The 13632-nt window shown below is 44.6% G+C and overlaps 1 protein-coding gene across 1 annotated transcript; it reads right to left on the reverse strand.

Annotated features, from left to right (window-relative positions):
• Positions 1–769: 769 nt before the first annotated feature.
• Positions 770–13225, reverse strand: GPR26 (G protein-coupled receptor 26). The gene is made up of 3 exons (XM_059477441.1): positions 12558–13225; positions 7007–7120; positions 770–1001 (listed from the first exon to the last, which is right to left on the reverse strand). The coding sequence occupies exons 1-3, from the start codon at positions 13223–13225 to the stop codon at positions 770–772; spliced, it is 1014 nt and encodes a 337-aa protein (XP_059333424.1).
• Between the last annotated feature and the right edge of the window lie 407 nt (positions 13226–13632).

The following is a 13632-nucleotide window of genomic DNA, read 5'->3' on the forward strand; positions in this document are numbered from 1 at the left end:
GGCAGGAGGCATCCTGACCTTTCCACCCTGTCTACCATTTGTATTCTCCTGAAATTTAATGGGGAGAATATTAGTGAGATTCTATGTAAAATAAATTTTTAAAATTTAGAGAAGACATGACTGAATCCAGCACATTCCAAAAGTGGTTTTTCTCTTCCTTCAATTCTATGGGATTCTTCCTAAATTATATGTCAGAAAAGGCTGAACTGCATTGGGCGCGGGATGAATATTTAGATTTTTTTTTTTTTTTTAAGCTATTTCCATTAAGATATTTTTTTACAAACAATCTTCTCTATTTTCTTCAAACAACCTTTGTTTCTACAAACAAGCCACTAGGGTGGGGTGGTTTTTGTAAAGCCACATTGGCAGCTACATCAGAAGGAGCTTCACCTGCAGCCAGCAACAAACACAGCACAAACATCCCTGTGCAGCTTTTCAGAACAACCTTACACCAGCAGCACCTTGCTCCCATTACCTTCATGAATCCCTCTGCTGAGGACTGGATTTTTTTTTATCTATAAATGCAGCAGCTGATGGAAATCAATGGGAGATTTGTATTTGTGGAGCCTGCAGGACCACGGATCAATAGCGCTCTTCCAGTCGCGGGGAGGAGGCCCAGAGCAGCCACGGGCCGCTGGAGGGACACGCTCTGGGCTTCACCCTGCCCACAGCTGCCTCCCAAAACCTGGGCAGCTGAGGGGAGCTACTAGGGGTGGGCCAGCAGCTGTGGTTTCCCAAATATCCCCTGGCAGTGGCCGTGCCGGGCTCCTCATTCGTTGAGCTGCGCGAGGTTCCGGCCGTGCGGCTCGCCCGCCAGCGCCGAGGAGTTGATGGAGCTCCTCTTGAGGATCTTGTTTAGGATGTCCTTCCACGTCTTCTTGTACTGGTGCCGCAGCAAAGAGTACACAAAAGGGTCTGAAACAGCTTTGCTGTAAGCCAAGCACTTGGAGATGATCCCCCAGTGGGAGTTGATGTGGACCACGGAGGATAATTCAACGAGTCTGGGGAAAGAGGGAGGGGGAAAGGGTGAATGTTAAAAATTACATTAACCCACCCCAAACCCACAAATTACTGCTGGGCAATTGCAACAGAACTAAAGAAAAAAAAGCCCTACTTGTGAAAATGTGTATGTTGTCCTCCTCTTATAAATTTTAAAGGCTGCAAATGTAAACTTGAGGCCTGTTTGCCAAAGTGCCATTGCTTGGTCTCAAGGGAGTCAAATTCCTCTACTAGGAGTGACCTAAAAACCCAGCATCACTCAGAACTTGTGGTTCTAGATCCCCTCTAGAGGACCTGAGTCACCTCACCAGGGCTACCCAGCTCTTTTGGCCAGTCCAGCTCCTAGAGAGAGTTCAATGCCTTTGAACAGTTTGAGTTGTAGAAGCACAAATGGAAAATTCATTGCTGAGAGATGGCGTGTCATACCTTGAATTAAAAAGCTGTGCAGTTCAAAGGGCAAGGATTCACATCGGCAACAAATAGAGCAAGACAAAAACTTTAAAATTTAAAATTGTTAGGGGAGGGAGAAAAACTTAATATACTCCTCATACCCACACTAGCCCAGATAGCTCACTGTGTACTGAGAGCATTTTTGACAGGGAAATATTGATAACTCCCCACGCCTTTGAGCAGCATCAAAGGGCAGCTCTGTTCAATAAGCCTCTATAGCTGTTAGAAACTATTGATTTTCATAGAGGTCAAACAGCCACGTGTGCTGCTACAGAGCCCACATGGCAGGGCAGGGCTTTGCTGGACCTGTCTGCAGCAGCAGGTGCTCTTAAATCTGCCTGGGAAACGCTTTCTCCTGACAAAGCACCACCTCCAAGGAGCATTCTGGAAGGTGGTTCCTGCAGCAGCAATGACAATATTGTTGGTACTTCAGGCAGTTTAGAGATGAGGATTTATTTTCCTCAGTCATTTCCATTCCATAACCTTTCACTACAGTGTATTGTTTAAAATAATGCTGGCAGATGTCACAGTCCAGTCAATGTGAGGGACATTTCAGGTGACCAGGGAATGAAAATACTTGGGAATTGTTGGTGCCACTCCACTGGTGCTGCTTGGCTCAGCATCTCTGAGGTCCCAAAGAACCCTCATTTCTCCCATTTCTCTCTCATCTCAAATAAACCAAAGTTCTTTCAACCTCTCCCTGTAATTCATGATCGTTATCTTTCCCACAAAGATCAGAACTGAGACATAATTTCATCTGCTCAAGTTTCCAGGTGGTCTCATCTGGTGTATTCTCTCTTCTTTGATAAAATGCAACTTATGGCATCCACGTTAACGTGTTCTAAAATGAGAATTGACAATTTTGAAATTAATCATCTATTGAGTCATATTTGCTTTGTAATCTACCATGAGCCATCCTTGTTGTTCTCCACTTCATTTATTCACTGCCTACTTCACATTTTGAATTTCACCACGTTGAATCTCATTTGGATGATTTATTTTTACTGAGTGCTTTACAGATGTGAATTTGATTACGTTTAATTAAATTCAGCGGATGCCTTGAATAACCAAAATATGACAAATTTGTGTCTGAGGCTCTGTCAGTCAGTTCTATGAGACATTAACCATCTCCATTTAAAGCACATCAAGCAGACACTTCAGGGTTGCAAGCCTAGACTTGCTAATTTTACCTTCATTGACTGATCAAATGAAAAGCTTACACTTTTATTAACAAGATCTTAAATATTTTCCTTGCATTCTGTAAGCTTCCTTGACATTTACACATTTTTCAATTCTCATGCATTATTTTTTATAGTAAATTACATTTGCTGTTATCAAGCAGCAAACATAGAAATGTAGCCAAACCCTGAGCTATGCATTTCCATTTCATGTACAAACAATTAAATGTCAGCCTTTCAAGGCACATCACAGAATTTATTGCCTTTTAAAGGTTTTGGTTCTCATTTGTGAGGGAAATGATATGCACAGCTTCCATTTTCACGAAACATTTCAACCTAAAAGAAGACATTTTCAGTGAAGGTACATTAATATTTCAGTGCTACCTGTAAATTAAATTTTACAGTATCAACTAGATAATTCACTGGCTTGCTTTCATAAGCCTCTCTTCCACTGTCTGGTCTTCAAACCCTTTTTATTTCAAAGCTGTAAGCTCTTTTTCTGTGATATTTTGTTGATATTTTAGAAACTTACAACTCTGTAGAGTGTGTCATTTCACATGGCTATCCAATTATTTTATTTCCCCTTCAGTAAACAAACAAGAATGCCATGTGGAAGACTGTGACCTTGATCTCTACACACATAATGCACACTGGAAATCCGTTATTTACATGTGCAGTTCACCACTAACACTAAAATATTTTACTGAACGTATGCCCACCCAGCTGGGATGCTGAAGAACACAAATTGCAGAAGAATTCTGAGCTTTTTGTGTGCCCAAGCAGGATCTGCATATGCAGAGGGCAAACAACAGTTTAAAACTGGGGTTTGCTTACCCCCTATCCCCCAGAGATGATACAACAGAATTTTAATCAACTTCTGCCTGTTCCACCATCCTCCTCTCTAACCTGAGGGCGTGGGATTATGAACTTCTGCCTGCTATTACTTCAGGATTTTTAATTTAAGGCCAATTTCCTCACACATTGACAGCATTTATTAACTTACATGAGCAAAGTTCTGTATTTCAGTATGAAATGCCTGGAGTTGGAAATGAATTTTAGAAACTTGTATGACTTATCTTCATTTTTCTTATGAAAAAGTTCCTTGGAGAAAAGAGGTTTGGAACAAGTATCTTTAATTGCCTAATGATAAATACAGCAGAGGAAGAAATGTGTACCAGCAGGTTATTTTACAAAACAAGAAACAATCTGTGCTTGGAAATATACAATGGGGGGGTTACACCTGTGATGCTGGTGAAGTGGAAACCCTGGGTCAAAGGCAATCAGATCCTGATACACCACTTAAGATCATCCACTGAACTAATTAGAAGTGTATTTTCTTGATAAATGAAGTGCCTGATCTGATTTTTGCCTCAGTGTGATCTGAAAATCTCAGGTTTGCCCACTGAAGCATTTCTCTGTCTGGGGTCATGATCACAACTCCTTCACTTGTTCATGGAATATTTTCAGTGTGGAAACAGGAAGATGTTGTAGTGAAACCTTGTGATTTGCTGCTGTCAGCCCCCACTTCAGGGAGTACTTAAAAGCATGTTTAATTGAAATATATTGCTGGTTAGGAGAGGCTGAGCAAGGCACTCCCTGTCCTGACTTCTGTCCATGGATTGAACTGTGATTGATCATGTCCCTCCTGAGAATGCAAAGCGCTGGACGTGGTCCAGAAATTACACACAATTACACACTTGCTCACACATTAAACTCCAATTCTGCCAATCCCCTTGGTGTCAGGGTGCTCAGCCCATGGAAGGCAGGGATGAGTGTTCTGAACATCCAGCCCTGAAGGTGTCCAGCAAGGGCTCTCAGGGAGCTCAACAGGGAATTCCCTTAGCCTGCTGTGCAGCTGTGGGAATGGAAAACCAGAAACTCCCACAGACACTGAAGGGTTTGATCTGCAGCCTTGGATTGATGTTAAAATACAATACACAGAATTAGGCAGAAAATTAATAAACTCTTATTTCTATAGTTGTAAGTGAGAATAAGCCTGAAGTGAGTGAGAAACTGCACTGATGAGATGGTGAAGGTTTATAATGCCGGGGTGGGGCTGTATGGAACGAGCTGAGAGTTCAGAAGTTAGAACAGAAGCAGATGTGTGCCTGTGAGACAGAAGCCCATTGGACAAAAGCATCCTCTGTGCAGCAGAAGTGAGTAAAGGTGATGGGTCAGAAAAGCAAAATAAACCCTGTGGCAGCTGTCCATTGGGTTAGAAAGTTCTAGATTGCCTTGTAACAAAGAACTTGTGACTGCTCTGAGCTATGGCCGAATGCTTGCTCCTCTGAAATCTCAGGGATTCTGAGACTGATGTTTGTCTGAGCAACAAATCATTCTTAGCCTGAAAATAGTCCCAAAACTTCATTATTAGTGGTGATAATGATATGCAGGGATCCTTTTACATATGTCAGAATTGAAAGGGCCAGGAATGTGGGAGGCTTCACCCCTCCTGACATGTCTGACCAGCTCCCACCCCACCCCAAAACATCCTCATGCACCCAGGAGCTGCATTTCCCTCTCCTCACCATCTCCCTCTGTGGAGAAGCTGCTCCTCAGCAGGAGAACATTGCAGTGATCCTTGTACAGACTAAAGGGAGCAGGCTCAGGATTTTTCTACCCCCTCTTCTGTGTTTTAAGGCTACTGGGACACAAGTTGGGATGCCACAGAGTGAAGAAGAGGTGGGGAGGTGGTGCCTGAGTGCTGAGATGCCTTTGGAGGAGCACAAAAATACTCGTGACAGCTCTGGTTAGAGCACTTGGTGTCACTCAGGATGAGCTGTCAGCTATTGTGTGACTGGGAGGATTTTCAGGAAGTTCAGAGACATAACATGAAATTAAAATTGGCTGTTTGCAAAAAGACAAACACTTTAATATCTTGCAGCTTGAGAATTAAGGCTAAATGTCCTTAATTACAAGTCCTTTCATACCATTTAAGTGCATGGCTTGCAGTGGTGTCTTGTGGCCATGAAGGGAAAATGAAGGTAATTCTAGTAAATTACTAGAATTTTCTAATTTTCTAATTCTGGGAATTCAGGGCATTACACTGAATTGGAAAAACTCAAAGTTGGCCAAAAGTTCAATTATATTGATTCTTAATCCAGATTTTTTAACGATTTTTTTCAAGGTGGATCCAATTTGAATGAGATCAGCTTCACTAATTTCTGCTTAATAGTATTGGAATAGGAGATACCTTAATTTTTTTCTTTCTCTGTTGTGCATAGCAGCATCTCAGTTTTTCCAAAATCTTATAATAAGGAATGCAAGCTGTAAATTTCCTTTAACAGCTAGATAACTTTTTTTTTTCTGGATGCACTCACTTTCTAACACTTTTTATTTCACAGGAGTAATTTAGTGTTTCCCACAGGAGCCATTTCCAAAGATAAGCTGGTGGATAGATATCTACCATAAATCACAAGAAGATTTTTCAGTTATGAGCTAGCACAGCTTTGATATTTGATATTTATGACTAATAAACCCTACCCAATCAGACAAAACTGTTGTTTGAGTTTGTGGACCATGTTTTCACCTCAGCTGAATCTTGTTGACCAAATTTTTACAGTCTGAGCTATTCAGGCGAGATTTTCCCTGGAGATCAACCCCTGCACTGGGAAGTCAGTCAGAGCAGTAGGTGACAACAAAAAAATGTCTGTGATGCCTGGGGAAGGCTGACCTAGAGCAGAGGCTGGACAGAGCTTAATAAAGTAGGGATTTATTAAAAGGACCTCCTCAATGAAGCCACCTTGGGCAGCACAAGAGCCCAGCCAGGGCCATACTCAACATGAACCAAAATGGTCACAAAAAATGGACAGCAGGTCACGGGGTCTGTCACTTTTATAAGTTCTGGTCTACTTGCACATTGGAGCTAATTGTTCCATTCCAGCTTTAGCCCATGCAGTCTCATCCTTCTTCTCAGTCTTCCCAGCCTGAGATTTGGATCATTTGTGCTTGGTGCCCAGCTGGAGCAGGAATTGTTTTGTCTCCCTGCTCTGTGCACAGAGCTCAGCATCCCTGATGTGAACCCAGACCCACACACTAAAGCAGCACAGAATGTCAAACATACAAAAGCCAAACCTGAGGCATCATCTGAAAAACCTTATGGACTGATTTCCTAAATCCCTCCCATGCAAGCAACACATTGACTGGGCTGAGTGAGCAGAGTCTGACCCTCAGAGTGCATCAGGACTGAGAGGAGAAGCACTGGGACATTTTCCATAATTTGTTAGCTCAGTAAATGCAACCTCCGCTACAGGAGTGGAAGCGGCGCATCACATTTCCCCAGGAGACTGGAGCCCTGCTCTGGCTGAGAGTGCCCTACTTCCCCGAGCCAGGAGTGCCTCTCAGCAGCCTTTTCCAGGATGTAGTCCATCCACACTTACCTTGTGATTACATAAGGTGCAAAGCACAGGATGAAGGTACCAATGAAGGTACTGATTTTCTTGGTCGCCCGCTGCCGCCGCCTCCTCTGCTCCTCGAGACAGCGCTCGCGCACGCTGTGGGACATCCAACACAAACACAACCAAATCAGCCACAAATAGCACCAGGTGACAATTCCCAATTCCGGTTCACCATGGAATGACGGACAACAATCTGGTTTAGTTGTTCACTGCATTTAAATGGGACAAACCCAAATATTAATGCATTTTCTGTTCATCTTACCCTCCACAGAGTTCCTGACAAATACATGGGTGTATATTTGTGTGCACACAGCCACATTATAGCAACTGATCTACAGAAAAATTGGTGGATTTCATCCTTTAATTCAGATTATGAACCACTTCAAGCTGAATTTGCAGGCAAGGGGATACTCAGAGACTTTGAAAATATCCTGTTGGAATACGAATTAAACTCAGGATTTGATCTGAATCCTTGGAAAAGGCTTCCAGACTTAGGTGCTAGAAGTGAGAATGTGGATTTATAGTTTAAAGCAGAGGCATGTTAAGTTAAGAAGAGAAAGGTTTGGAGTTTTAGAGTTTAAGATATAGAAAAAATAAAAGTAGTTACAAAGGAAAACACTGTGTTCAAATGGGACAAAACCAAATATTAATGCATCGTCTGTTCATCTTACCCTCCACAAAGTCACTGACAAATACATGGTTATATGTTTGAGTGCACACAGCCCCGTTATATCAACTGATCTATAGAAAACTTGGTGGATTTCATCCTTGAATTCAGTTTGCAGCTCCTTCTTGAACTACTGTAAGCTGTATTTGCAGGCAAGGTGATACTCAGAGACTTGGAAAATATCCTGTTGGAATCTGAAATGCAGGGAACTCTGAGAACTTTGGGCCTGTAAGCCAAAGTTAGAATTAAACTCAGGATTTGATCTGAGACCTTGGAAAAGACTTCCAAACTGAGGTGCTGGAAGTGAGAATGTGGATTTGTAGTTTAAAGCAGAGACACGTTAAGCTAAGTAAAGGAAAGTTTAGAGTTTTAGAGTTTAAGATATAAAAATAAAAGTAGTTACAGAGATGAACAAGGAGTTTAGTATGCAGTATTTTAGGTTTGTGTGTCATAACAGGATTGGCTAAGAAAACTTACACTGCAGCATGAGTCCATAAGACAAAATATTTAAGGATTGGGTCAAAAACACAAATAACCTTGGTAACAGTCAATTGGTCAATAACTGCTTTAAAGGTCTTGCAACTTAGGGGTCTTGGGACATTCTGAACCATGCAGTAACAATGTGAGCCAAACTCGCCCTTCCTATGTAGAAGATAAGAAAATAAACCCCATCATCACAAACAATTCAGAGGTTCCATCTCTAACTCATTCAAAATTCCTTCAAAAATCCCCATATATCCAGAGTGGGATAGACAACATTCTTCTTCCGTAGACACAGCAATTCCACTGCCTTGGAGAGGAGAAATGCCCCAGCAAGATACCCAACAAAACAACAAAATCATAATGGGAAGAACACTCTGAACCCCCAGCCCAACATGGGAGCTCTCACTGTGTCCCACTGAGCTGTGTGCCCATAAACATCCCATCAGATCTGCAGGGCTGAAGGCTCCACAAAGCTGGAATTGTTTCACAAATCCACAGTCCTGGGATATCCTCATTCCTCATCTCAAACCAACCCTGTTTCTAACTAAACAAGTTTAAATTAGTCACACCTTGGTTTCTCTCCTACCTATGGTATTTTAGGATGGGAGCTTTTCCTTTGGGTTTTCTCTTGTGGAAACAGTGATTAATGTGAAAGCTGATCCTCCTCCTCTCTCTGTCTGAGGGACTCCTGTGCTCCCCATGGTTTCTGAGGGAATGGATGAACCCCTGTTTACTCCAGGCAGGTGGACTGGGCAGCACTGGCACCTCCCACAGTGCCAGGACTGCCTGTACCTCAATAAATCCCTTTGGGAAGGGCACAGCAAAGCCAGGCTGGCATCCTGAACCCCTCTCTGTGCCCGTGGCAGAGTTGCTGACTCCTTGCACAGATTTCACAGTGACACAGTCACTTCTCAGGCAAGCTGAATGGGCTGCCCCATGTCCTGCACTTATATATATATAATTTTTTTTAAACCCAACTGTTTGGCATTAGTCTTTCCATTTTTTGTTGTAAATTTTTAATTGATGACTCACTCTCAGGCTCCACACTCTCTGAGGCTCATGGCCATACCCTTACATTATTTACTTCATCTGTAAATGTTTTATCAACACCCAAACACATGCTGTGTCCTGAGGATCTCAGTGTGTTTCAGTGATGTCTGTGGCAATGAGCTCCTTTGGTTCTGTTGAAGAAAAAGTGTTTATTTTGTTCCATTCTGAATTTGGTCTTACATTGTCTGGCCCAGAGCAGCTATCATGATGTGATGAAATAAACACTGGAGGAAAAGTTTGTTCTTCTAACAAATTGTCTTTCTCTTAAAGAAAATGACACATTTAAAGGTGTTACATGTTCTATATGTGAATTACTTGCAGCTAGCAATGACAACTGAGAAGGGAAAAAAAATCCACCTTTTCAAGGGAACCTGTGTGTTTTCAATTCTGCAAGAGCTGGGGAACTTGGAGTATTTTATGTGCAGAAAAATTATCTCAGAGTTTCATGAGCTTCGTTTAAGACCTATGTTCTTAAATTCAGAATATCCCAAGCCCATGGCAATACAGGAAAATGACTCTCCAGGACAGGTTCAATTGAGGTATTGTTAGGGAGGAGAGGGTGGTGTAATTTTTGTCTCTGTTTCCCCAGTCACATCTTTTCCTTTCTGGCACATGCAAAGCTGTCTCTCACTCCTGGAGCTCACCCATGACTGTCCTGGTAGACTTGAACCCATTTCTTTTGTTCAGCCCTTCCAGATGTATCCAATAAATACCACATCACAGAGGAAGGTATTTTATCTCACTCCTTCATGTAGACCATGCACACAGATGAATATTTTGGTTTTGCACACACTCTCATGCACTGAGATAAGGCATGTGTGAGTTCTAGCAGCGACATCAGTAATAGAACAGGATTATTGGCTAAGCTTTCATTTAAAGATTTTAATATCCTGGGAAATCTGAGCTATATCCCTTTGAAGGTTTGGTATTTTAAACAAAGTTTATGGGATATTGGACCTTAAGATGTGTAGAGCTGGATGCACCAAAAAGATAGTATAGATCATTTTAATTAACAAATACATGGGTTAAGCACTTAAGTGAAGTTTTGCCCAAATCTCCCACAATACCCAAGATATTTTGGTCTTAACAACAAAGAAAAAGCAGGATCCACTAAAAAAATCAGCTAACTTGAAATGCCACATGCCCTAAACATTCACACATATTTGCAGGGTATTCAGAGGTTTCCTTTGTGCTCGTCCTGAATGATCTTCAGGAGATCACGGGTGTCTTTCTAAGTCACAGGTAATAAAGCCATCTATCACAATCCTGTCACCAGACTGCTCTACGGCTGGATTCTGAGTCATGGGAAGCAGAAAATTGTCTGTACACATTTCCCAGCGCTGAAACTGGACCAGAGGAGTCAGAGTAGCCTATAGTGGGATTGCAAACTTTATTTTCTCGTTTGGGCTCTCCCAGCATCCACAGCTGTGCTGTCAGGTACTAGGGGTACCCTGAAAATTGCCTGTTACACAATGCAAATGATGCCTTTAGTTATCAGAGGTTTCTGAGCATCTCTGACTCTGCCAGCAGAGCTGCAGCCCCTGTGCAGCTCTCACAGGAGGGTTGGTGACCTCAGATCTGCCCCTTTCAGCACAGGAGCTGTCACTGGTTAGAGCAGCCCTCCAGGGGTCAAATCACCCACTATTTTCTGCAGGGCAGAAAATAAACTAAAGCTCCTTTCTTAGAGAGAGACACCAGAATAATCTGGTGCCAGAGATGCAGGCAGTGGTGCAGGTTACCCACAGCAAAGTGCCTGCACAGCTCTGGGGCTGCCCTGAAGAGAGGAAGCATCATCCCCACAGCCCCACTGAACCCATCCCGCAGTGAGAGGATCACAAAATGCACAGACACCCTCAAATCAACCTCAACCGGGAAAAAACGCAGGGGAGGAGAAGCAACACTGAGGTTTTTGCCCTTTTACTAAACTTTGCTGTGCAGTCCAGGCATACTTTTAGCATGAGGCAAAACGAGTGGGGTTTCGAACAGCCCTGGTGGGTTTGTGGCACTCTGCTGGCAGTAAGCACCACATCTCCTCATGCTGCAGGAGCTGAGGCAGTCGAGGCACAGCTCATCAAGCAGACAGCACGAAGGGCAGGAGGGTGTTTTTTTTTCCTCAGTGTGATTGGTGAATAAGGGAAGATTTATCCCTGTATTTCTCAAGAACGGCAGCAAGACGTGCCCAAAGTTCTGCTCTGCATTCTTGGACAAGAGACAGCTCAAACAGCTTGACAGGAGGATTCTGAGCAAATGTTTCTGTTCCTCTAAAATGTGCTGCCCTGCCCTGATCCTTCCAGACCTATTTGTCTCAGCCTCAGGCATCCCCAAAGCATGACCTGTGTTTGAGGACAGCCACATGTGCTCTGAGCCCTGCAGCTCTGCTCTGGCTGCTCGGATGGAGAGGCTGGTGGAGCAAAGGGGAGCAGGGATGCTCAGATGGGATGTGTGGTGTGGGACTGCCCTCTCTGCTCTCCTCTCTTCCAGGCACATTTCCTCCCTGTATCACACACCAATCCTGCATTCCTTCCAGACCCATACATCGATTATTCATGCAAGATTTATGGCTTGTGCATAATCCCTGGTATGATTTCTGCACACACTCCTCTCCCTGTTTGGTTCTTGCCTTCCAGCCCACGATCCTGCCAGTCCCCGGGGACTTTTCTCCTTCTGTCTCGAGGCACAAGGGACTTGCCTAAAATCTCCCATTTGAAACAAGCTTTATACATCCCTTGTTTGTCACATTAACGCTCCCACTGAATTCTCTCTCTCACTTTAGGTTTAAGTACAGGCATTCGAGCACATGTATTTTGCAGATGTAATTCCCTTAAGGATTCTGCCTTCAGGAATGATAAAGTTACAGAGAGCACAGCAACGGGGAAACTGCTGGGAAAAGGAGCAGCAGGCAGCGCTCAGCTTCCCTTCCAAACTCCAAGGCACATGTGCAACCTCCTCCCTCTCAGGGATCCAGCAACGCTTCTGGGGCTGACAGTGCCCAAAATATGCAAAGCTATTGACCACTAAATCCACCTTCAGACACAAAGGGCAGTGATCTGATCACTGTCTCAAAGGGAAGTGCATGCTTGGCCAAAGCTGCCTGTGCATTTGCTCTCCCTCCCAAAACAAGTCCTTAAGCCTAACAAAAAATGAGTTCAGCAATGAGAGAATTAAACACAAGTGAAGAGAACCGTGCAGAACAGCAATGGGCTGAGAGGATGTTTGTTTCCTCCCCCTCCCCATCCCCTGCTGTGAGACAGGTTAATCTCTATCTACCACAACACTGAGCCCCCTCCTCACTTCTCCTGCCAGGAGCAGCTGCTGACCTCAGGGGAAGCTTACCTGGGATGGATGTCCACAAGCAGCACCAGGGTCTGCATCGTGATCACGTCGATGCGCTTGCAGTGGAACCGTGCCACCTTCAGCACTTTGAGATAGGTGAAACACAGCACTACCAGGGAGAGGAGGAAGCTGAGGGCGTGAAAGACCCCAGTGAAAATCACAAACTGTGTCCTATCCTCCGGTCTCTTGTTGCAGAGCGTGCAGGAGGCGTAGAGGTGATGGAACCCCAGCCAGGAGAGAGAAGCTGCCACTATGGGGAAGGACGCCGAGTGCAACCACGTGTAGCTGAGAATGAGAGCGGCGTCCCGGTACCTCATCTTGGAGTGGTAGCTTAGAGGGAAGACCACAGCAATCCACCTGTCAATGCTCAAAGCTGCCATGCTCAGCATGGAGCTGGTGGTGAGGAAAGTCTCCAGGAAGCCCACAGCGTGGCAGACCTGATCTCCCGCCGGCTGACTTTTGTAAATGATCCCAGCCAGGGTCAGGGGCATGCTGGAGACGGCCATCAACAGGTTGCAGAAGGTGAGGTTGAGGATGAACAATCCCGGCACCTGCTTGCGGATGTCGGCACTGTACAGGAAGCACATCAGCACCAGCACGTTGGCCAGCAGGGCCACGAGCATCAGCAGCACCACCAGGAAAGCCAGGAGCAGCTCCCAGATGCTCATGGTGCGTCCAGTCACAGCAGGGACATCTCCGGAACTGCGCCGCGCCGGCACGGGGGTACCATGGTGCGAGGTGCCCCCGCCTCACCCTCCTTGCCAGCCTGCTCCCTCCCGTGCATGCCCTCCCTGGTTTTGGAGGAGCTGCAGCTTTCTCCTCCAGCCTCCCCCTCCTCGCTGCTCCTTTCCACGTCAACGCTTCCCGAGACGTGCACAAAGGCACTGGGAATGCCCATCAAACTGCGAGGAGGGCTTAAAAAATATCAGCAGGGCTGAACCACTGCCTGCCGTCGGTCCATGCGGAGGAGAGCGCGTTATTCTGAGAAGCTGCTCTCCTGAGATCCCGATTTGTCAGCCCCAAGCTTGCGAGCAACGCACCGAGTGGATTGTGCTCTCTTTCTGCCTTGCTTTCT

The sequence above is a fragment of the Ammospiza nelsoni genome, chromosome 8, assembly GCF_027579445.1.
Source record: "Ammospiza nelsoni isolate bAmmNel1 chromosome 8, bAmmNel1.pri, whole genome shotgun sequence".
NCBI lineage: Eukaryota > Metazoa > Chordata > Aves > Passeriformes > Passerellidae > Ammospiza > Ammospiza nelsoni.